Genomic DNA, 24250 nt, shown 5'->3' with positions numbered 1-24250 from the left:
TATTCATTCAACTTGTTCTGTTTGGATTCAATCTCGCCATCTCCCCCTAAAACATGAACGCTTCTCCTTTGGGTGTGAAGGCCCATTCAAGATTCATGTTTATGTCAAACACTTAATTGAATTGAGTTTCCAAACGCTTGACAATCAAAGTCTAGAAAGCCCTCTTAATCTTAAATCTCTCTCCATCCGTGTGGAAATTCTCCGAAAATAAATAAGGGAAAAGTTGTCAGCTAATAACTTAAATTACTTGACTCGCTAGCCTAAAAGCCGCCTCCCTCCTCTCCTAGGGTTTGTTCATTTTAAAGTAAATCGAGGGGCTTCCACTGGTTTTCTCCGGTGGAAAGCCCCAACCCCTTCATTCTTTTTTTCTCTCGTTAATTTCCTTTCAATAGAACCCAATTTTTTGGGTGTTTGTGTGTCTCCCTCTAGGAGTGTGTGTTTTGTCTCTCATTTTGAAGTGTTTTTTTATGTATTTGTTTAGTCATGGTTGATTTTATTTGGTGTTGGATATGATGACAACGAGTTTATTGATATTTTTGGTGATCTGCGAGCCTGTATCGAATCTGGGGCGTGGTGGTTATTGCAAGAGCTCACCTTTCACAATCAAAGATTGTTTATCCTTCACGGGTTTATATTTTCGGCATGTCTATAGCTGATATCCGGCATGTAGATAGGTGGGGTGTCTTCGATATGTCTATAATTGGTGTCCGACATAACTGTGGTGCTGTTTCTCCAGTCTCATTTTATGCGATTGGTGTTTTTGAACATCGGACTAAAAATGATTTTTATGTAATATGGTCAATTACGATGTTGCTATTTACATAAATGTTAGTGTAATTTGGATCATTTGGAATGTCTGCGATTTTGATTTTAGCTTTAAGAATTTTTAAATTTTATGTGTTAAACGATCAAGAAATAAATCATTTAATTATTTTAAGTATATTATTTGTCTGACCATCTGGTTTTATCGACGGTTGGAGGTTTGTCCCGGATGTACTATATTCGAGTTAATAAAAGCTTTTTGCATTTGTCAAAAAAAACTTAAATTACTTTATTTATTTATTAAATAAATTTTTCAAAATTTATTAAAAACATTTGTTTTAGCATGGTCTAATATTTTTCAAAGGAACACGTGGATCCAATTGGAAAATAAACCATACTTAAGGGCATCTCCAATAGAGGTTGTTAATAAAATTGTTAAACCATGACAAATTATTAAATATATTATTTTTTAATTTTCTATCACATTCATGTCACTCGTAGCAACATTTATTAAAATTTTGCTCAAATAGTTAAGCAACTTTAAAGATTGCCCATGTGATCCCTCTGTATTAATTTTATATTTAATTCAATATAAAAGTGGGTTGAATAATATAAAATTTAGATGACTTTTTGCTAATTTAGAAAATTGCCAAAGGGTTGCCGAATTTGGGCAACCGTGATAGACAACCTTTTAGCAACCTCTGAACTCCGATAGGCTCCCCAACAAGGTTTGTCAACCTTTATTTTGGCAACCTTTATTTTGAAGATGCTCTAACACTGCTGTACCATATCACCTCTCTCTCTCTTCCAGTCTTTCTCCTCATTATTATTATTCTTCTTACACAGATCCAATTACAAATACACAACCCAAACCCAAAACCTTCTCACACATATACGTACATACAAACTCATATCTCTACACATCGTTGAATTATAGAACTCGAAAATGTCAAGCGACAGTGACGAAGACGAGCTATTACAACAGGCTCTTCAAGAGCAAGCTCATCGCGATGTCAATTACCAGAAATCGTCCGGTAAGCCTGTTCAGAATTACGTTCAGCAGCCGGCCAAGGCGTCTCCGGCGCCGCGGAAATCTAATCAGGCCGCTTCGGGACGGAAACAGCGCCAGTCGGAGGATTTTGATGATGATTCGGAGGTGGAAATGTTAAGTATATCGTCTGGCGATGAGGATTCGACGAATAATCGAGCAGTGAGGCCTCCGAAAGGCGGTCGGGATGATCAATGGGATGGCGGAGAGCCTGATTGCTGGAAGCGTGTTGATGAAGGGGAGGTATATGTTTTGTTTTATAATTGGTTAGTTTGATTTTTAGTGATGTTGTTATTATTTTATCGAATATTAGGTTGAGCTTTATTTGAGGGATCTGTCGGTTTTATCGATTTTAGTACTTAGGGATTTTGATTCCGGTTGGATTGAGCTTGATTGAGTTTGTTGAGGATAATTGCAATACTCTGGTACACTTAAATATTGTTTAATTGCACTCTTAATGCTCATGTTGCATTTAGTTAGAGTGATGTTGTCATTTGAATTTATATTCTTCGCAGCTTGGTCGGAGGGTCCGTGATATGCGGGAGGCAAGAACAGCTCCTGCCGTACAGATTGAACAGAAGCCAGCGGCATTGAGAAAAGGACTTGCTAATTTACAATCCATTCCACGCGGTATCGAATGTATTGATCCTCTTGGATTAGGGTAAATACCTCCTGCATCACTCAAATTCTATACTAGTTACTTGTCCTCTGTGTTATTGTCTACATGGTCATTATACTCTAGAACGAGGTTTAGAAAATTGTTAATACATGGAAGTAGCCTATCACTTCAGATAATTTTCAGTGACACTAAATCCTTAGACTTACCAGTATTATCAATTTTTAGTTTTTTTCATAATCCGATTATAATTGACTATTACAAGATTTATCGAAATTTTATGCCTTATAAATATGTAATTAAAAAAAGTTAATTGTTATATGTATACAATTTCCAATATTAGTCAACCAGCGTAATTAAATAGAAGGAAACGACTTCTTTATCGCAAATCTTAGATATTCCTAATAATCTACTTTGTATGAGTAAATTACATTATCGATTACAATAACTTACATATGAGAATAATATATATATAATTTATTATATTATTTGTCGTCATCATTCCCACGTTTTCTAAATCGAGGTTTTTAGCAAGATGGATCTACACGTGACAAGCGGAAAAAAAATATACGAATGAGAAATTGCCATAATAAATAGATAGATTTATGACCAAGAAACGACGACTGCTGCACATTGTGCTTTCATCCCGTCGTACTTTTTGTCTTGGTTGAGTGGTTAATTCCATAACAAAATTTGACGAATATGTGATGCTATAGAGGTTGGTAGAAACATACTAACTACTAAGTAAATGAAAATAGTCTCAAGGTTTATTGCTCTAATATAACTTGTTAAACAACTTGACTTCGACGAGGTTAATAAAAGGGTTGAAAACATAGGTGATGAACTTATTTATGCAGAGAATTGTTAGCAACACAAATGTTGTATATTTCTGGATTTATCAAATGTTCATTATTCATGAATCTTTAAATTGAAAATCTGATAGGTTAGTTATACTTTAAGAGTTGAGTTTAATCGCATGAGTTGGAAGCGAAGTAAATTCCTGATAAAAAGGAACACTAAGCTTGACTTTTATGGGCTTACCAGTAGTAATCTACTATCTATAACTTTTGTGGATGTAGGATATCCTCATGGTTTAGTTACCTAATATAACTAAAACACTTAATCAAATGCAAATAATGTAGTTTTTATCCGCGGATAATATTTAGTGTACTATAATCAAAATTATTTTTATTACTTTCTTTGTTCGCATTACCTATAAGCAACTCTGTATGCCAATTCTGATCCTAAAACCAGAAATGTAGGCAATCTTTATTTTGCATGAATCTTACCTCATCTGTTTCATCTTATCAATTTCTTGAATTGGGCACATAGACCAATAGTGCATCTGCTTTTACAAGTATTGATAAAATAATTATATTCTTACAATATTACACCTATCAACTCTATGTTTATTCATATTCATTCACAAGCTTATCACGGCGCCTGGGTACCTTGGAGATTTCATACCGCAAATATCCATTACAGATCATACGTTGCCAAAAAAAATGTGCACTGTTTAGAAAATTTGATTTGAAAGATATGTACCAAAAAAGTTGATTTTTATTCCAAGAAGAAGGTTTTTTTGTATATTTGTATATTTATATCATATATATATATGTATATATCTATATGTGTGAATATATCGGTGTATAAAGTGAAAAACGGTGTATTTTTCTGTTTAAACCCTTTCCTAAATTTGGGGTCTGGTTTATGGGGTTGGATTCAGGGTGATTTCCATTGACGCCTAAACAAACTAGTCGTGACTTCGACTAGTTTCAATACCTCAATTAAGGTTGACTAGTCAGTGATTTGATGACACTGGTCATGCACAATAACCAAACAAATTAATGACCAAATTTATTGCTTCCTAGTAGGGATATAGTTAGAACTTAACATGTGTTTGTAGTCTTATATTAGACGGAACAAAGTATTTTAAAACAAATAAAATCTTTAAGAAGCTAAATAAACGAAACAGAGGGAGTATATGATGAGTGGTTGGATTTGTCATTTTACCCATTCCCGGTTGATGTGGGTGGCCTAGGTATGCGATGCCCCAAAAGGCACGTTTTGTTATCACCCTGTTTTTATTAAATTAAAATTTAAAAATAAATTTAATAAACTTATCTAAGAATTTTGGAACATGAAAAACGAATGTATGACAGTGTATCTTTTTCTTCTATCAGATCTTACTTTTTAAATTTACTTAATTCTACATTTAACAACCATACTTAATTATCCAGGTGACATGTGTTTTGTGCCTTCAAGTTCAAATTTATTTATTATAGCTATTCAGATAATAATAATTTCCAGTTCAGCAAATCTCAAGGGTTAAATACCTTAATTTTCAGTTTTATAATTGAACTCTGAATTTAGTCTAATTATTAGAGTTAGGGTCAATTTTAAACAACTGTGAAATAATTCTAATTTAGTTAAAATTAATTTAATCATTTAGTGTTTTCTCAAGTAATTATAATTTTTACTTAATTTTTTAGTCTAGTACTTGGATATTGTTCGTATTTATGAAATAATTGAACGTTGACTTTATGAATGTAACTTTTATTGACAGGCTAATAGATAACAAATCACTAAGGTTAGTCTATGATCGGAAGGCACTTTCTCCATCCAAAGCCGAGAAAGACTACCCAGATCAAAATCTTCGCGGTATCTTCAGTCACTAAACTACTTTTAACTTCCAGAATGTACTGTTGTATTTATAGCTATTTGATTACTTATTTTGTACTTATAAAAGTCATTATACCTTACATATTGCATCTTAGCTTTAAACTGAAGAATTATTTGTTTGTTGAAAATTATATTCGTGTATATTGATTTGTCTAGAAATTCATTAGTTTCGAAGCTCTAGCATGCATTCGCTCACTTGGCTGATGAATTTGTGGTCTAGCCATTTTCTTTAGAAAAATATTTATTTGTACTTTTAACATTTCAGTGTCTTCATAAAAAAAATATTTGAAGGGAAGGGGACGACCCTAAATAATGGACATAACGATCTAAGCTTATAGTATATTTATTGTATGATTATCCTCTGGCAAAACTATGAACCATCACGGAAGATGTTGACTAAAGGGAAAAACAACTCTTGCATTAACTGGCGACAAGAATTTTTCAACCTTAATTGAAGGGAGGTGTGTGGTACCAGTGGAAGTAGAAACCACAAGTCTTTACACTTTACAGAGCACTTCCAAGAGTCTTTTTGGCGCATCACCTATTCCAGCACACAACCCTGTGGCAGTCAAAATATTTATGTTCAACAAGTGATACTGAGATTTTTTGTATGGTATTGATAGTTTAAATTTTATATTATTATTAGAAAACAAATTCGTAAAATGGGGTTATTTTGTTTTATATGTTATCTTCTGTTTTTCTTTCTCATTGCTCATTTGGGGAATTTGATCCAGAAACAAGTTTAAACAACAATACTATTGCGTAAATAAATATTTAAATGGCAAATATATTTCAAGTGTAATGATCATATTTTCACCTGGCAAAGAGAATTTCAATTTCCGAAGGACTTGGTAGCAGCGGAGGGTTGACCGAGGGTTTTGGCATTAAGGATTACCGAGACATGTCAATATGGACAATACAGTTATTTTGTTTGATGAATTATTCCTTGGAATAATTGGGTGCAACAATTGCTAGTTTTGTTAACTTGTCCACTTTATGTTTCTCCTTGGAAAACGATGACATCAAAAAAAGTATAGACGTGCATTTAAATTGAATAAGAAGAGAAAGTTGTACGTAGTCAAAAGAATATAGTAAATTTACCAGGTCATTGTGTGGTTTGGGGATTTTGGCCATCAGTGACAAGAAAGGTTGTAATTCTTATCTATAACAGTAATGCGTCCATAGATCAAGGTCTCTTGCAGAAACAAAATTGTTTTGAAAAACTTTATGCGGTTGTTGATAAGTTTTTGTCGGCAGGCAGAAATCTAGGACATTAGGGAAGAGGGAAATAAAGGACTTATCACTTATGCATGTGATTCAATGGGTCATAGCTAAGAAATATGTGTGAAACTCTTTCCAGTTCATAATATTAGAGTATGAACTTTGAAGGGTGTGGAAGCTAAGTAAAAATCTTAATTGTCAATGACGTTGGTGCTTTTTGTATAATACTTAAGATTATTAGTCTAAGCTGCAGATGCAATGCCTTTGGTATAGCTGTTGTATTCTTCTTTAACTTTTCATGGAAACACAGTAGAAGATAAGAAGTTCTAATGTTCATGCTTAGATCAATTAAGTATCTTTTTGTAGAGAAAATCGATGTATATATATATTTCAAATGTGGGGTCTAGATAAAATTTGAGCATTAAGTTAGGATTTAGATATTAATTATCATTTTCCTTTAGAATCTAAGATAGCTCGAGTGTAGGGTCATTAGGTTATTAGGGCATGTGTATATAAAAGCAATGTCACCCCCTTATTGGATACCAATTGCAGTTGAACTATTGAATTCGGAAAACTATATTCCTACTATGGATGATTCATAGCACCTATCTCCCTTTAGCAACCGGGAAACCCAACGGCTAACGAGTAGTGGTTCTCTGCAGCTGCAGGTGAATCACTATAGTTTATCTTTGTAATATATTCCATGATTCCTTGTTTGAGACTTTGTCCTGCATCAAGTTACTTGTATTATATTTAAAATTAACTTCATTTGGTTGTTTGCTGTTGTGGACCTGTGGTTGGTAAGTTTATGCTTGAAGATATCATCATACCTGAAGTTCCTTTGCATATTTGTAATTTGCGTCTGCACTGCAATGGTTCCTGAAGTTTCTTTAGATAGTTGTAATTTGCTTCTGCACTGCAATAGTTCTACATCCTTAATGCCTAGAACTGATGTGTCAATCCGCCTTACATGTAAGTGTGGAAGTTTAATGTTTAATATGCTGATGTTTTCCCTTTTATATACTTGCAGAAAAACTAATGTATTTTTCTGAGAAGTTTGATGCAAAATTGTTTTTGTCACGAGTTCACGAAGAAACAAGTGCAGACGATTTTGAAGCTGGTGCTATTGCTTTGAAAACTGATTTTGAAGGAAGGACTTCACAAAGGAAAAAACTAGTTAAAGAAAATTTTGATTGCTTCGTCTCTTGCAAAACTACAATTGATGGTAAAGTTGTACTTGGTTCCGCCATTGAGATTCTTACCATTTTATGATTATTGAACTTTCAAGTTCATTAGCAGGGTTCTTTGACAGTTTGCATATTATCTTTCTACGAGCAAGATGTTTAAATATTAATAATAATGATAATCTCTGTAACAGATATGTTTTTTTCTGAAGTCAGCTCATAAGCTAGTGATTATGTTGCAGATATCGAGACAAAATTGACACGAATAGAAGAAGACCCTGAAGGTTCTGGAACAACTCATTTGTATAATTGCATCCAAGGAGTTAGTTCAGTGGCTAATCGTGCTTTTGAACCTTTGTTTGAGCGTCAGGTGTTTGATATTCAAAATTCAAAATCGTTTGATGCATAGTTTCTCTGATTGCATTACCTGTCAGGCTGATACTAATATATTTTCTTCTAATGTGCTTGCAGGCCCAAACTGAGAAAATACGTTCTGTCCAAGGAATGCTTCAGAGGTTCAGGACACTTTTTAATTTGCCTAGTACAATTCGTGGAAATATCAGCAAGGGCGAATATGATTTGGCCGTTAGAGAATACAGGAAAGCGAAGTCGATTGTGCTGCCTTCGCATGTACAGATATATATTCTCTTACATTGTACTTTATAGTTATATACCTACATACATGTATTCTGCTTAATTTCCCTTTCAATCCTCTCTTTGATTAGAAGATTGGTATTAAAAATATTAAGAAATTAGGAATGGAAAGGAAGGATGCACGAGCTTATAGTCAAAAAACGATTAGGATTATTGTCTTTTATAATAATATTTATGAACGATATAAGTGGGAGAAAGGAATGAGCTTCAATTTGAACCGGAAGGGAAGAGATCTAGTTAGAACTTGTAGAATGGAATGGAGTAAGGAATACAGATGCTAGTTTAAAGTTATTCTATTCCCACCTCGTTCTTTATTTCCAACCAGAAGGAGCGTTGAACGTGGTAATGTAATATTTCTTGAACTTGGGTTTTCTGTGGTTTATCTGTTTATGATTGAACACATCATCGTTCTCCATGTTCTCTGTCTTTCTCTTTAAGCTACTATTTATCATAAGCGGAGTCTATTTTCTTTTCTTGATTTGAACTAGAAACTAAACTTTCTTGTTCGTTCTCTTTTAAAACTAGAAGGCATATTTATATATATATGTAAATGAGTTGGATTTTCTTATTAATATCTGATATCCTGATTCTTATATTCAAACTGTGTTGGCTCATGAAAATTTCATATTCAAACTTGTCATTAGTAAGTTTGCAGATTTTAAACCTTTTAGTATTAATGCAGTTCATCAGAAATGTGAATTACCGACTCAAATAAATAATGTAGCCATTTCCTAATCATCATTGATAATATATTTTGTGGGCTGAGTTAAGAAGTGGTCATAGGATACAGTGCTTATCTATTTCCTGGTCTCACTGTCAGTTGAAATATCAGCGTGTAGTTGAAGATGCCTTTTAAGTAACATTTAATTATCTTTCTCCATTACCTTACGTGGAGCCTTATATTTAGTCTAGTGTGCATAGTCAATGGGTTATGATTTTAAAATTATTATTATATTTGGGCTCAGGCTGGATGATGGACTACATAAATGTAGGGACTTGTGTCTAGGGAGTCAGTTGTGGAGAAATTCGCCCCCCCTCTCCTTCTTTACGAAATTTTCAAGCCAATGTCTATATCTGGTGGCAACATTTTCCTCTAGCATCGGTATAGATACTTGATCAAAACTGGACTTCAAACAGTTCTCTTGATATAGAGAAAAGTGGTTGTTTTGTAATTTGACCAGGGAAATAGTTACATAACCGGTGCTGTAGGTTATGACACATCTCTAATGCTGATGTAGTTAAAGGACTGTCCTGATTACTTTCTTTTAAATCCAACTTTCTTGTATCATATTTTAAGAAAATATCTGTTCCTATTTCTTGTAACATGGTTTCATGAATATATTTCAAGATTCTTATAGAGAATTTTCAAGACCTGCCTAAAATATATTACAGTTTGATCTGTACCTTTCTTGTTGTACCATTGTGATATGTAGTTTGTCTTTTCAGGTGGGAATACTTAAACGTGTCCTTGAAGAGGTTGAAAAAGTAATGCAAGAGTTCAAAGGCATGCTATACAAGTCAATGGAAGATCCACACATCGACCTAACAAATGTACGGTCATTGTAAATTATTTAGCTGCGTGTGTGTACGCGTTCATCTATGTACAAATTAATATTTTGAGACAGTTCTTTGCACGGTAATCATGATCTAGAAATAAAGCAAACCCATCTATGAAGAATGTGTATGCATATTAGTTACTTGCAGTGTACTGTGTACTCTGCAAGTATACACGAGCAGTAGTGCAACTTCATGCAAGTTCTGTTCAATTTTTGACTGGATGGATGCATAATGTTCGGAAATGACACATTTACAAATTGAAGGATTTTTCTTCTTATGGATTGACAGTCACCCTAAGCACCCCTCTTTACATAATAGCTTGTGTAACAGATCTATGCAGGCGTCAGAGCTGTTAGAACATATGAAAATGAGTAACACGAATGTTTAACAATTTTTTCTGTGGAACTGATTTTTCATAATTTAAGTAGATGGTTTTAAATGTTCATAGATAATGTAGGAGAATGTTTAATTTCCTTGTCTACATACTTCTGGGCATTTGCATGCGCAATTCGTTGCGGAAGAGAGATATGGGTACATATTGGAATTTTTTTATGTTCAACTTGCAATTATTGCTTTATGTACGTCTTAGTACTTGATGGAAATTTTGTGCGGTTAGCCTTTTTCTGGAGAGATTGGTGGACTCTTTCCCTAGTTTTTTTTTCTCTTTTTGTACAGCTTGAATATCAAGTACTCACCAGCATTTATTCTTCTTTATAGTAGCAGTTGTAGCATTGTCTGAAATATGGCCTTGCACTAAGGCATGCAAGTAGTCTTAAATGATGTTCTTTGGAACTGTTCTCATGTTCACTAAATTTAGTATTAACTAGATGTCGTGGAACTTGCAAATGACTTGATGCATTTGTTTTAATCATAAATTTAATATTTCAAGCTGGGTAAATTAGCTTATAAGTTATCTGGATGACTATATCCAACTTGGTTGTGGTGGCTACTTGGAATATTTAACCTATTTTTAAATAGTTACCTGAGAAGTATATCCATGGATTACTCTTTTACCTTTCTGTAAGTTAGATTTAGTAGATTTCCGTGAGTCTACAATTCTAATTAATTTTCCTGTGACCTGCAAATGAATACACAATGAGTTTAGCTAACAAGTCACTGTTTGTATTTGGACTGTTTAAGACATGCGTGTATATTACCATTATCTTTATCGGTCCAGGGTACAATGTGTTGAGCTACACATGCTGGGCTGCAGTCCTACCTTGCTTTTACCTCTTTTTTATTGGGGTGGGGGAATGGTTCACATTTTAAACTACCTGTTACAAATGTATGCTAATTAGTCTAAATAATCTTGTAGAAGATTGAAATGTTATCCAATGGTTTGGTGCAGCTTGAGAACATTGTGAGACTCTTATTGGATCTGGAACCTGAGTTGGATCCTGTGTGGCATTATTTAAATATACAGGTAATCACTTCTTAGATATCTCTCCTTTGGAGTTGCTTGTATAGTTTAGCATTATTGTTATTTTTTTTCTTGCATCTTAAACTTTGTACAATCTTATTCATCCCTTTAGATGGTTACTTATTCACTGCTGCTTACTTGATACTGCAAACAGGAATGCCAAATACTTGCACTTCATAGAATTCAAATTAGTTGTTCTTCCGATAACCCAATTTGAGCTTTTTGCTAATATGCAGCTAAATAAAATTGCATCTTAGTTTGTCAGTAGATTAATATATTGTGTTGTTTACAGAATCAACGAATTCGAGGTTTGCTTGAAAAGTGCACATTAGATCATGAAACAATGATGGAACAATTGCAAAATGAGATACGGGAAAAAGCTTTGTCCGATGCTAAGTGGAAGCAGCTGCAACAAGATTTGAATGATGTGGTAAATGTAACAACTTGTTTACTCTCTCTCTCTCTCTATATATATATATGTATGTATAGTAGTGTAGAAAGTAGCCTGTCAATCTAATTTTGACATTTCATCCTCTCCTCATCTACTACCACCAGACGGATGGCGATTATGGTAGTACTTTAGAATATATAGAGCCGCTAATGTTAAGCAGTGAAGAAGTTGATGCTCATAGAGGGAAGTATATCCGTAGATTAACTGCTGTCCTTATTCATCACATACCAGCCTTCTGGAAAACAACTCTATCAGTTTCCAGTGGAAAATTTGCTAAGGTAATTTCCTGCATCTGCTATTGTATTATTCATTGTCCTCTGATAGTGGATAATACATGCTCAAGTTAATAGTAATGAGGTGCAGTTTATGTGGTTTATATTATTTTGAGTTCTTCATTATCTTTTAAGATTCTTTGTTTGAAATGCTAGCTGCAGTCCGTACATTCTTTGTTTTTAATGATTACTATTCAGAGAGTGACATTTTTCTTATATGTTTCAGATGGTAGGTTTGGTTTATGTTTCAGATGGTAGGTTTGGTTTAGTATCTCCGACTTTATTGTTTGTTTACTTGCTAATACCTTCTGTGGAATATTAGAGGGTTGTGGAACACATAGCTAGGATTTGTGATACTTATTTGGTTTACGTTCATGGTTTGGTAGGATCTAGGATTGGTGAGGTTCTCCGGAACTGGGGTGTTATTTTGTTTTGAAATATAGTGAAATAACCTTCACCCTGTTTTGTTTGTAACATATTTACCAGTAAGCTTGTATGGATTCAAAGATGTCAAAAATATTAAAATATCGTAGTCTTCATATCTGTACTTCTTTTTCTTTTTTTAGTCTTCCCAAGTTTCTGGTGAAACCAATGTTAGCACTTCTGCAAATAAAAATGAAGAAAGAGGAGATGGAAAATTTTCTGCTCATTCTCTGGAAGAAGTTGCTGGAATGATACGTAATACTATATCTGCATACGAGTCCAAGGTAACACACATGTTTTAATGCATAATTATTGCGCTCGGTCTAAGAAACCAAATTTTGAATATTTTCTGTATAAACTCTATCTGATATTGTAGTCTCATTTTAACTTCTTCTACTCTTAAGTTATTTGACCTGTTCTGGCGGTCATACAAATCTACTCAGGATGTCATAATTTTTCTAGTTTCTACTTTTTTTAGTTTCAAGTTCCTTTCTTAATTGTTTGTCCTAAATGTGCATATTCCTCGATATATAAAGCAACAGTCACTGAAGCAAAGAAGAAAGATTATCATATTGTTTTGTCATCCTTGAAAAAATCTAGTCGTAGCCTCTGGGAATTAGAGAGGTTGCGTATCTAATCATCATTCTGCACTCAGTGCATGTGTGCATTTTAATGATTCAAGTAGGTCAACAGAGAACTGACCATTACCATAGTGTGGAGAATCTTTACCCAAATGCCCAGATCTTCATTTACACCCTGAAGATGTGCTTGTGGTTAAAGGCTCAAGCTTTGCATGATTTTGGAATTGCTGCAATTTAAAGAGTCAAATTACTATCCATTATAGTGGTTTTTTTTACAAATGTTTTTGTGAGTGAAGCTAATGAATCTACTTCTATTTACAGGTCCAGAAAACATTTCAGGACTTCGAAGAGTTAAATATTCTTCGCCCATACATGAACGATTCCATTATGGAGATATCTAAAGCATGCCAAGCATTTGAAGCAAAAGACTCGGCGCCTTCTGTTGCTGGTAACTCAATTTTATTGTTTTCGTTATCGTAATGTCTTCCAATTTCACTGACTAGCCATTTGTTGACCAACAGTAACTGCTCTGCGGACGCTTCAGTCTGAGATTACAAAAGTTTATATATTAAGACTTTGTTCATGGATGAGAACCTCAACTGAAGAGCTAGCAAAAGAAGAATCGTGGACCCCGGTGTCTGTCCTTGAAAGAAACAAGTCTCCTTACACAATTTCTTTGTTGCCGCTAGCTTTCCGTTCTATCTTAGTTTCGGCAATGGACCAAATCAACTTGTAAGTTTCCATATTTAAAGGAAAAGTAGCATATGATCATTTCCGTCCTCCCCCCTTCCCTGCATATATCCTGAACTTACGTAAGACTGTCATGTGAGCAAATAGAATGTACAAGTACATAACTATTGTTTTTTATTTTTAATTAGGAGATGATCATGAAAATTGGTTAGTACATGGTAATAAATGCAGCCTAAGGCGGTGTTACTGGCCTATTGTTAGAAAAGTCAAGATATACAGTTTAGCAAATAATAAGGTAAATATATACACACTATACAATAATCCTAGTTAACTGATGGTGTTCTTTGCTTATTGGAAATATATGGTAGTTGTGAACCACTTGACTGCTGTTAAAGCTTTCCGCCAGAACATTACTGGAGGTTATAGGATGAGTGTAATATGATTCTGGTATCAGCTCCAGTTGGATAATATAGTGAATGCCAACTTCCCCTGCTTTTGTAACAGTTGACTCTATTAAAACGCAGCACAGAACAATAAAAATGGCAGGTTTAGTACACATTTAAGTCAAGACAAGATTGGATAATATACTTAGGTCAACCTGTCCCTTTGTGATGTTTTCAAGTGGATGTTGCTGATATCGTTGGATGTCCAATAAGCAAATCCTTAAACAAATATATTTAAAAAAATTATTCCGTTATAAATTAAGACGTAGGGGCTGGTCAAATAAATTTTTTCTAAAAAATTGTATTCAGTTATAAATTAAGACGTAGCAAGACATGCTGGTCGAAGGAATTGTATGTTGAATAAAACCTCGAGATTGTCATGTATGACTTGGCCAGACCACTTAGAGCCCGTTTGGATTAACTTAATGGTGCATCTTATTTGCTTCCAGTTAAAAGTGTTATTTTCAACTTCAAGTTGGATGTATATTTTTAGCTAATTTTGCTTAAAAGTGAAATAATTTGATAAATTTTGACTAAAATAAAATAAAATTTATATTATATAAAAATAAAATAAAAGTACATAACGCAAATACATAGAAAAAATAAAACATTGTAGGATAAAAGTAAACTTAATTTTGAGTAATTGTACTTGACCTAAAGTCTTCACGTGGATGTTCCTTTAAGTGTAGGACAAGAAAGTATTTTTGAAACTTTTGCATATAATTTTGGCTTAAATGAATTGTCAAATTCGTATCCATTTGGATCATGTCAAAGTATTGAGTTTTTGACAAGCAAATTAGGTGAAATAAAGAGATCAAGTGACATAGATTAAAAACATGGAGGACGCCAGGCCACTTGTGCTCAAGGTCCACTACCCACACTACCAATATGTTTACGAAAAGATGACTTGTAATCAAGGTTATGCTTTACTTTTTTTCCCCTTTACAGAGGTGTTGTCTTCATAATTTAGGTTTTTGAGCAATATTGTCGATTGAAAAGACACAATAATATAGGACGCGAGTGCTAAGGTTTGTAGCATTAGTACAACCATGTCCATCCTCTATGACAAACCAAAGTTCAATTATAGTATAAATAATAAAAAATCACGTTTATGTCTCCAAAAGAAAATCTTGATGCAACACATGATTTGACAACAAGGAAAACAATAAAAAGATAAGTTTGCATGGGTTAACCCCAAAAAATCCATCCACCGGCTCAAGAGTGGCCTAACTATTGACTAAGCACTACCCTTGAGATTTGTTGACTGCAGAAGAGATTAATTTGTTGGGATTGCTAAAGATAAAGAAATTCTTAAAATAAATAATCCATCAAAGTCTTCCAATAACATAAATTACATCATCAAGTGGAGTAAAGCCTTAAAGTATAACCAAGAAGGTAAATTCTTGCAAAATGGAAACTAGTAATCAAGGAAACAGATTCTTTTATTATTTTAATGCTATAAACTATAATAATTGCTATAGTAATCTTTTTATATAGTATGGTTATACATATTAATAACTAATATATAAACAATTAACTTTATCCATAAATGATAACATTAAATATATATAAATTAACATTTAATTCTTTGCTTTGCATCATTCTTTTCAACTTTGAAAATAACATGTCCACGAGTTCTATAATATTTGAAAATCAACAGACAATTAACCCGAAAGACATCAAAATTTATCTCTCGAGGAATATCTTTGAAAGCAGCATGGATATTATTAGATATTTAGATGTATTCTTAATTTTTAGCTTGCTGACTTCACCTTTCAAAATCTATATGTTCCACATGATAATGCTACAACTTCCTCAATATTAAATGATTCCGCTACCTTTTCTTTTCCGATGTTAAAAGTTAAAACATTGAACTTTGGGACCTTCAACAGTGGAATTTCCTTTAACAAGAACTTGCTCACCATGTAATTGATGAAAAATGTAAGGTCTTAATACCATTTTTTGATTGTGAAGGCAAGGGCAAGTCCTGATAATTTTTTTTGAATAAATGTTAAATTATTGATCCTTTAAATTGATCGTTGAATCAAATTCGTTCAGTTTCCGTGATTATCTAATTAATATAAGATTTTTTTTCAAAAACAATTACAATTAATACTCTCTATGTGCTAGTAGAATGCACGTTCTGCAGAAGAATTCATCTTTGCATAGTCTAAAATTTACATGTGTTATCGTATAGGTCCCGTAGTAATCAAAGTTATGATTTGAACTTGGACTACTTTATTGAGGTTACACAATTTTATTTACATCATTCTCATCTGATGATTATTTGAAACCATTATCTACAATTAAGAATACTTGTTGATATGATTCAAATACAAGTCAATGGTTGCTCCAACTGAAACTCCTATTGATATTCTAGATCATTCAATATGTGCACGTTGATTTCTCGAATTTATGTTCGAGAACTTACGATATGCAAAAAGTTACATGTACAAGTAGATGTTTACAGTGTTTGTTTTGTTCAAGAATTGTTTATGAAGTCCAGTAGGCATATATTATATCTCAGCGGCTTCTGCCAAACTTGTGGTCGTTACTCGCGATGGAGGATTATAGATTCTTCTGGTTGTTATATAACTTATAACTTGTTTTAGGGAAAATGATTTGGACAAAAATATCAGTAAGCTAATTGATGAGGAACGGAAATGGAGAATTTTTATAGATTTTAATAATTAATTAATATGTATTTATTTAGAGAGAACTAAAATTCTTTGTTTATATTTTTTTATGTGAGGCAAGAAGGCTTTTCAATATTTATCAGGCTTAACAATACCCAATTGTTTAAGGGTCTTAATCCATTAAATTGTGTTTTATGTTTTAGGGTTTCTATCCTTGTATAAGTCATGTAATCCCGCATATTATTATTAGACTTAGTTATAGGAATATCTTTCAATACTGTTATGTCTATATATTATAGTTTTTCTCTTTTATATGTATATTCTTTATACCAAAAGAAAAGCTAATAAACTGTTAAATGTAACTATATTTTGAAAGCACTTTGAGAATTAAGATAATTGCGAAAAGTCAAACAACTTATACAATGGACCACAAGAGTACAGGGTTCCTGCAAGAGAGTCATGAAGCCTAGTTGAATTGTGTATTTGTGTTTAAATTGACTTCCTAATGGATTATCCTTAAGATTCTGGAATTATTATATAGTTTGTGCTTTCCACAAACTTTTAAATAGCGATAAGTAGATAAAAAGAGTGCTATTAGCTAGTTTATGTAGAGTAGCGGTTATCTTTCCGTACCAGATCATTTATCATGCATTCAAATGAAGTTCTCCAATGAAAATTTGAAGAGCCAGAAGCCCCGGAACTGAAAGTGGGACTATTAAAATGCTCCCTTCCTCGCCCCCCTCTCCCTCCTGGAATCGTGGGTGTAACATGGGAACACCCCCTCTCTCCCTAGTGACCACTTAACACAATGATAATGTACATGCATTCCAATTCATTCATGCAAGTTGTTAATATGATGCAATCAGATCTCAACTAACATAAAAAACAAGCTATCTTTCTTTCCGAGTCATAATCAAGTTTAGATATCTCTGGTGACCAGTTAATACAACAATGATAATGTACATTCGTTCTAATTTGTGCATGCAAGTTATAACGTAATCCAATCAGATCTCAACTAACATCATTATCTAGTTCTTTTCTTGCCAAGTCGTAATTAAGTTTATATATATTATACACACACACACACACGAATAAAGTTCCTGGGATTACCTCAGGGAACTTACCTGAGATGCAAGTGTTTTTAGTATAAATATTAATATTAAAATAACACCCTCATGTATTTATATGGATTTTTTTTAAAACCTCAGGAGATTTATACAAGGTAACCTCAGGAAAACTAAGATACTTATGATTTATGCATAGATATGAACCTCAAGAAAACTAATGTATGCATATAAATGAACTTGTGACATTTGTTTTCTTTTTCTAGGAGGCAGGGGTCGAATCTTTTGGTATTTGTCCCTTTTCTCATGGTGGTTACCGCATTCATTCTACATATTTTAGGATTGAATATTTCCTCTTAGTAGTATTTTAATGATTTGTTTTTAATCAGGATGGTGCAGTCTTTAAGAAATGAAGCTAAGAGGTCAGAAGACATCTTTTTGCAGCTTCAAGAAATTCAGGAATCTGCAAGACTTGCATTTTTGAATTGTTTGCTGGATTTTGCCGGTATGATTAGTATATTTGTGCCTCGAGTCTTCTTCTATAGAATTTTAGAATTGCAGAATTGCAGTAACTGATTATAATTTAACAATCAGGTCATCTAGAACGCATTGGTGGGGAGCTTGCCCAAAGCAAGTCAAATAGAGGAAGTCCACATTGTCAAAATGGATATGCAGACGATCAACCCCAGATGTCATTTGATCCTTTACCAGAAAGTGCGGTTCATCCTCTCCATCAACTACTAATGGTCTTGAGCAATATTGGGTATTGCAAGGATGAACTTTCCCGCGAGCTGTACAACAAATACAAACATATCTGGCAGCAATCCAGGTTGGTACAGTGTTTGTTAATATGTCCAGATACAACTTGGAGACTCTGTTCTGGGATTTGTTACATACTCTCTTGCATCGGGATTTATTAATTTCTGGTTGCACTGAGAAGGTGTCTATAGGCCACTTAAGTTCTCTCTCGAAGTCATTAAATTTTCTGAAAGTATACAAATCAAGCACACCTTAGCTAAGGAAGGAAAGAAACGCGTGTTGAATCAGTAGCTAAAAGTCTACAAGTCCACTTTGAAGTGTAGTACTAGCTTTAGGGGTGAATGAAAAAAGATCTTTACTTTTGTATAATTGGTGCTAGGTCTCATTGGTTCTTTCCTTGCAGCCACTTTCACCTTGACTCCAGTTTTTTTGGGTCCTTCCAAGGGTCATTAACTCATCACTAGTTATTGAATTTTATAATAATCTCATCCTTTTCGCTGAGAGAAAAATTGAAATCAAAAGAGGTGTAGGAAGTCATTAAGAGGTATTGCACTTATGATTCTTTTATTTTTGTTTTTGTCAAGTACGCAAATTGAAAGTCCACGCCTATGTTGAAATTTGTGCAAACTTCATGAAGGTTCTGGAATTGTTGAGAAGTTACTTATGCATCCATAGGTTCATGCATTAGAAAGTTCTTGTAGTCTTTGCATTTAATGTCTATGCATGAAATATAAGTAGGCACATGCATCTAATAATTTTCTAGAATATTCTATTACTACTATAAAATGTACTACGCAGATTTGTATCCAATCAGAACTCAGATGTCAGATTATATTCAGAAATAATTCCCTTGTTCTCTCATGTGTTAAATAGCAGTGTGTGTGTTTTCTGGCTAGTTCATTAAGTCTGATCTTGGGCCTGTAGTTAGTGATTCTAGCTACAGTTAGGAGAGTGTCCATTAATTCTCTCAACTTGGTATCAGAGCTGAACTCAGATGTCAGATTATAATCAGAAATAATTCCCTTGTTCTCTCATATGTTAAACAGCAGTGTGTGTGTTTTCTGTGCATTTTCTGCATAGTTTATTAAGTCTGATTTTGGGCCTGTAGTTGGTGGTTCTAGCTACAGTTAGGAGAATGTCCATTAATTCTCTCAACTTGGTATCAGAGCTGTGTATCAGCTGTTGTGCTTAGTAAAGGCTGCTCCTAAAAAAAGGAAGGCAGAATATTGTTTTGGCAGAAAATCGGCTGTTGTTGGTGCTGGTATTTGTATTCCAGGAGATGGATATGAATTGTGGAGCTTTGAATCAGTTTGGCATGGTAAAGCTAACTAACAACAATTATCAGTACCGGAGGATGTGCATGAAGGCGTATCTCCAAGGACAAGATCTTTGGGATATTGTTGATGGAGGCGATACAGAATTGCCTCAGGATAGCCTTAAAAATTCAGCAGTACGAAGGAAATGGAAGATTAAGTGCGGGAAAGCCTTGTTTGCATTGCGAGGTTCGATTCACAAAGATCTAATTGGTGTGACGTAGTTCTCTTCGATAAGAATAGGGATTTCAAATGATACAGATTCCTCTTCAACTGTTATACATTTACGAGGATATGTACAAGAACTAGGTGTGGTCCAGTCCGATGCTGTGTAGGACTGAGAATTGTTATTTGCTTGCCGTGCCTGCCAATGCTATCATGATGATACATAGTCATAGTATATTCGTTTTGTTGCTTAATGCACAGTTCCCTTATGGAAAATTGCAATTCTTGTAAAATACTAACTAGTGGGATATGCAGTACTCGAGGGAATGTGTGTGTTTATATATATATATATATATATATATATTTGTGTGTGTGTGTAAATCATCTGAAAATGTAGTCTTTTTAACATGCCTGAAATCTCAGTTAATTTGTATTTAGGAGTATCAGTTTGTATTATGCCATTAACTTTATTTACAGGGGAAAGGATGAAGAGGATGCTGATAAGCAAGATCTATATACGTCCTTCTCTGGACTTGAAGAGAAGGTCCTTGCACAGTACACTTTCGCGAAGGTTATAACTTTTGATCAATTGTATTGCACATGTTATATTTGCATAAAAACATCTGTAAAGGTAAACTGCCCCATTTATATTGTAAAAACAATATTGGCGGGGATGGGATTTGCTGTTTAGGCATTGTGACCCCCATCTTTTTGATCTGAATATACCACTGCTGTGTAAATAACTTCTGGTATGTAATTTAATTTTCCCGCCAATAATTGATCTACCTATATCCTACTAAAAAAGTTATAAAGTTTGGGATAACAGTGTTTGTTTACTGCATGGTCTTGATGTCGACAACCTATGATCCAGCGTTTAAAATAGTTGTCGTGGCATCTTCTAGGTGGAAAGGCGAGCATTTATAGGTAGGCGTATTAGGCGTCCACTAGGTGAATTAGTCATCACTTAGGTCTCCACCAGGCGAATGAGGTGCCACCCAGCCGTACAATGCGTGAATTAGGCTTCTGCTATGTATATCAGCTATTTTCCTCGAAGATAATTGGACTTTACATACTATTTTTGCTATGAATCTTTGAACGATTATACTCAGAGCAGCAGTCTAAAAATTGAAAAAGAAATAGTATACAATTAATAAAAAACAATTTGAATCAATCTAAATTTATTAAATATAATCAAAATGTCCACATAATATATATTCCTATACATAGCTGAATGCCTAATGGACACCTAGGGTTGTGCCTTACCGCCTAGGCTTATAGGCATTCCGCTAGGCCTTTACCCCTTGAGAAGTATGGTGTTTGTTCTTTGCCTTCCTGTAAGAGCTTCCTTGTATGCTTTCTTATTAGTAACTGTAATTCTATATACTCGTTTTTTATCTCAGGCGCAATTAATTAGAGCAGCATCCGTAAATTACATGTTGGATGCTGGAGTGCAATGGGCAAGTGCACCTGCAGTCAAAGTGAGAATACAGTGAATGTTTATTTCTTAGAGATTTTGCATAGCTTTGTTTACTTCGCACATCCTATAATATGTTGCTCCGTTGCAGGGTGTGCGAGACGCAGCTGTGGAGTTACTGCATAGTTTAGTATCTGTGCATGCAGAGGTAGTACATAATTTCTTGCATTTCTTTAAAATTCCCCCCATTACCCCGCGTTTATTTTCAATACAGCTAAGAAATTTCCATACTTCATTAGACTGTCAAGTTAGTGGCAAGTTGTGAAGTTCTATCTTTTGTGAAGCTGGTTTATGAATATATCACTTATTTCACCCATTGTAGGTGTTTGCTGGCTGCAAGCCCTTGCTGGATAAGACACTTGGTATTCTTGTTGAAGGTCTGATTGATACATTGCTCAGCCTTTTCCATGAAAATCAAGAGAAAGATCTTAGAGCACTGGATGCCAATGGTTTTTGTCAGCTTATGCTAGAGGTGAATGTACTGTTACTAGCTTTAGAATACAACCCGTGGTAGAGTAAAATCGAATATTACCATCTAGATATCCCAGGCCCCAGGGGTTATAAACAACTGTGCAAAGAACAAACTAAGCTTCATGAGAACCTGATTACAGGACTTGTTATTTTATTTTATTTTACAATCTGTTTCATACGCTACGATCCTTATAGGTACATGGCCAGGATGTAATGGATGACTTGCTAAGATATTGATCGTCTTCACATTTTTGCAGCTTGAATATTTTGAGACCATATTAAATCCGTATTTTACACATGAGGCGAGAGAGTCACTGACATCTTTACAAGGAGTTCTACTGGAGAAAGCCACCGAGAGTGCAACGGAGTCAGTTGAGACTCCAAGTAATCGACGTCGCGGAGGTGATGAACCTTCTGATGAAAGACAATATGGATCGGCTGTTTCACCTGACGATTTGATTGTAAGAGATCCCCTCTTTGTTTAATTCCTTGTTATTGATTTTATTTACCTTTAAAGATCCAAGTATCTAGATAATTTATGTTTAGTGTACGTCTTTCTTGGGACAAAAGTCTCGGGCACGGAGTGTCGGACATGACACATCCAATTGTTGGACTTGAAAACTGAAATTTTGGGACATGGGAACACTGTCTGATTTTTGGACACGGGTAAGGCGATACTGCATAATATATTGATGAACAAGTATAGTAAGTACGACATCTTAGCAAAAAGTAACAATAACACTCACATTAAACATGATTTTGTAAAGGACAGTGAAAATTTGGCATCTTGTCTACTTTTATCTCATTCTTGCTTCTTTCTTCTCACATATTTATTTTGAATCGTAAGTTTGACTCATATTTGATCTTTGAATTGGTCAAAGTGTATACATTTTAGTCAAAGGATCCGACACGAATAATTGTCGTCTCCAAGTGTCCGACACTGGTACGGTGACCTAAACAGAAGAGTCGGAGTAACATGCACAAAACACCGTTTGTGATGAATCTCTCAGGGGCTGGGAAGCTTGAGATCTCCCCCAAAGCGAGATGTATCAAGAAGTGTTTAGTCCTTACTACGGTGGACACAGCATTAACTTTTCTTAGCACATAATCACCATACACATTACCTTTTTTTGGCACATAATCACCATAATCTTTATTGGGCTTTCTGTATAGTCTTTATATGATCTTGATTCATTTGCCCTTCATTTTATGTTTGTTTGCCTAGGCCCTCGCCCAGCAGTACAGCTCTGAGCTACTTCAAGCAGAGCTCGAGAGGACACGAGTTAATACAGCATGCTTCATAGAGTCGTATCCTTTGGACTCTGTTCCAGAACAAGCCAAAGCTTCCATTAGAGGATCAATGGACTCTCCCAGCGGAAGCTTTAAAAGCTCACAAAATTTCCAAGGCAGGCAGAGACGTAGATAACTAACCAGTGCATATAGATCAATGTTTATTCTATTCTCAATATGTATTCTTTGCAAATGTTGTATTATGTCACATGTTTTGAAAATTTAAAAGAAAAAAAGAAAAGAAACAGACATAGAATGCAAGTCCTACAGTTTTCTTTCCATTACAGTTGCGACTTGTTACATCTAAGATACTATCACCTAAGCTTGGCAATTGAATTTTGAGAAATGCCTGTGGATACTGGATTGGGTGAATTTTGAATATGATAGGTTGAAATCTGACTCACTTGTTTTAGCCCAACTCAGCCTCAACTTTGTTTTAAGAAGCCCCTCAAAAAAGCAAGCAGTGCTTTCCTTATCTTTCTTTCTTTCTAAATCTAGTTTCGTTATTAACTTTCATGATTGCTCTGGTTACCTCTCACATCTCTTCTTTAATTTGCATTTTTCCAACTATTGAATTCATATTGTTGCCTTGTATAAATAAGTATTAAATCACCAATGTGTTTGTAAATAGTAACTAATAATGTGACAGATCCGTCCGAATATTGATTGTACTCTAATTAGGCTACGCCCGAATGTTGGTTGTACTCTAATTAGTACAAGTGATCTGAGCTCACCGGAGTAAATAAAGGAGATGCATCATTCAATCCATAATTATAATTTGGCATGCAAAAAGAAACAAATAATTGGTTTATACCAGCTCAATACGGGTGCATGAGTGTTTAACTAGCAACAAAAAATATATACCATAATATATATTGCTAAAGAAAGGAATGACTGGCTTCACTTTAAGAGAATCAGATTTGCTCCAGTCCTTGTTATTCTTCACACAATCTTCTTTCGTTACAAAATGGATAGCTACATATTTTCATTTCTTTCTACTGTGCAAGGGTTAGCCTAGTGGAACCCTCTTCTAAGTGGCTTCCTATGTACCTCGAGTAACACAATAAAAGCCTG

General features: G+C 34.3%; 1 protein-coding gene across 2 annotated transcripts; it reads left to right on the top strand.

Annotated features, from left to right (window-relative positions):
- Positions 1–1494: 1494 nt before the first annotated feature.
- Positions 1495–23457, top strand: LOC141712922 (exocyst complex component SEC5B-like). Of its 2 annotated transcripts, none has more exons than XM_074516050.1 (21): positions 1495–2053; positions 2326–2471; positions 4993–5087; positions 7360–7554; positions 7756–7883; positions 7985–8143; positions 9614–9718; positions 11073–11147; positions 11437–11580; positions 11700–11873; positions 12434–12574; positions 13193–13319; positions 13393–13603; positions 18094–18209; positions 18299–18533; positions 20419–20512; positions 21342–21419; positions 21507–21563; positions 21738–21887; positions 22144–22347; positions 23112–23457. In XM_074516050.1, the coding sequence occupies exons 1-21, from the start codon at positions 1709–1711 to the stop codon at positions 23310–23312; spliced, it is 3180 nt and encodes a 1059-aa protein (XP_074372151.1). In that variant the 5' UTR covers positions 1495–1708; the 3' UTR covers positions 23313–23457. The 2 variants fall into 2 exon arrangements, with proteins under 2 accessions (XP_074372151.1, XP_074372152.1); XM_074516051.1 differs by having other exon boundaries at positions 1496–2053; positions 11437–11574.
- Positions 23458–24250: the final 793 nt, after the last annotated feature.

This window comes from Apium graveolens, chromosome 3, assembly GCF_009905375.1.
Source record: "Apium graveolens cultivar Ventura chromosome 3, ASM990537v1, whole genome shotgun sequence".
Taxonomy (NCBI): domain Eukaryota; kingdom Viridiplantae; phylum Streptophyta; class Magnoliopsida; order Apiales; family Apiaceae; genus Apium; species Apium graveolens.
The sequence above is the reverse complement of the archived record's forward strand: the minus strand, read 5'-3'. Positions and strand labels throughout refer to the sequence as shown.

Excerpts from the sequence above, each read along its gene's own strand:
- LOC141712922 (XM_074516050.1), top strand. The coding sequence starts at position 1,709 with ATGTCAAGCGACAGTGACGAAGACGAGCTATTACAACAGGCTCTTCAA. Across the intron at positions 2,472-4,992 it reads ATTGATCCTCTTGGATTAGG|GCTAATAGATAACAAATCAC; the intron begins GTAAATACCTCC and ends TTTTATTGACAG. Across the intron at positions 5,088-7,359 it reads CCCAGATCAAAATCTTCGCG|AAAAACTAATGTATTTTTCT; the intron begins GTATCTTCAGTC and ends ATATACTTGCAG.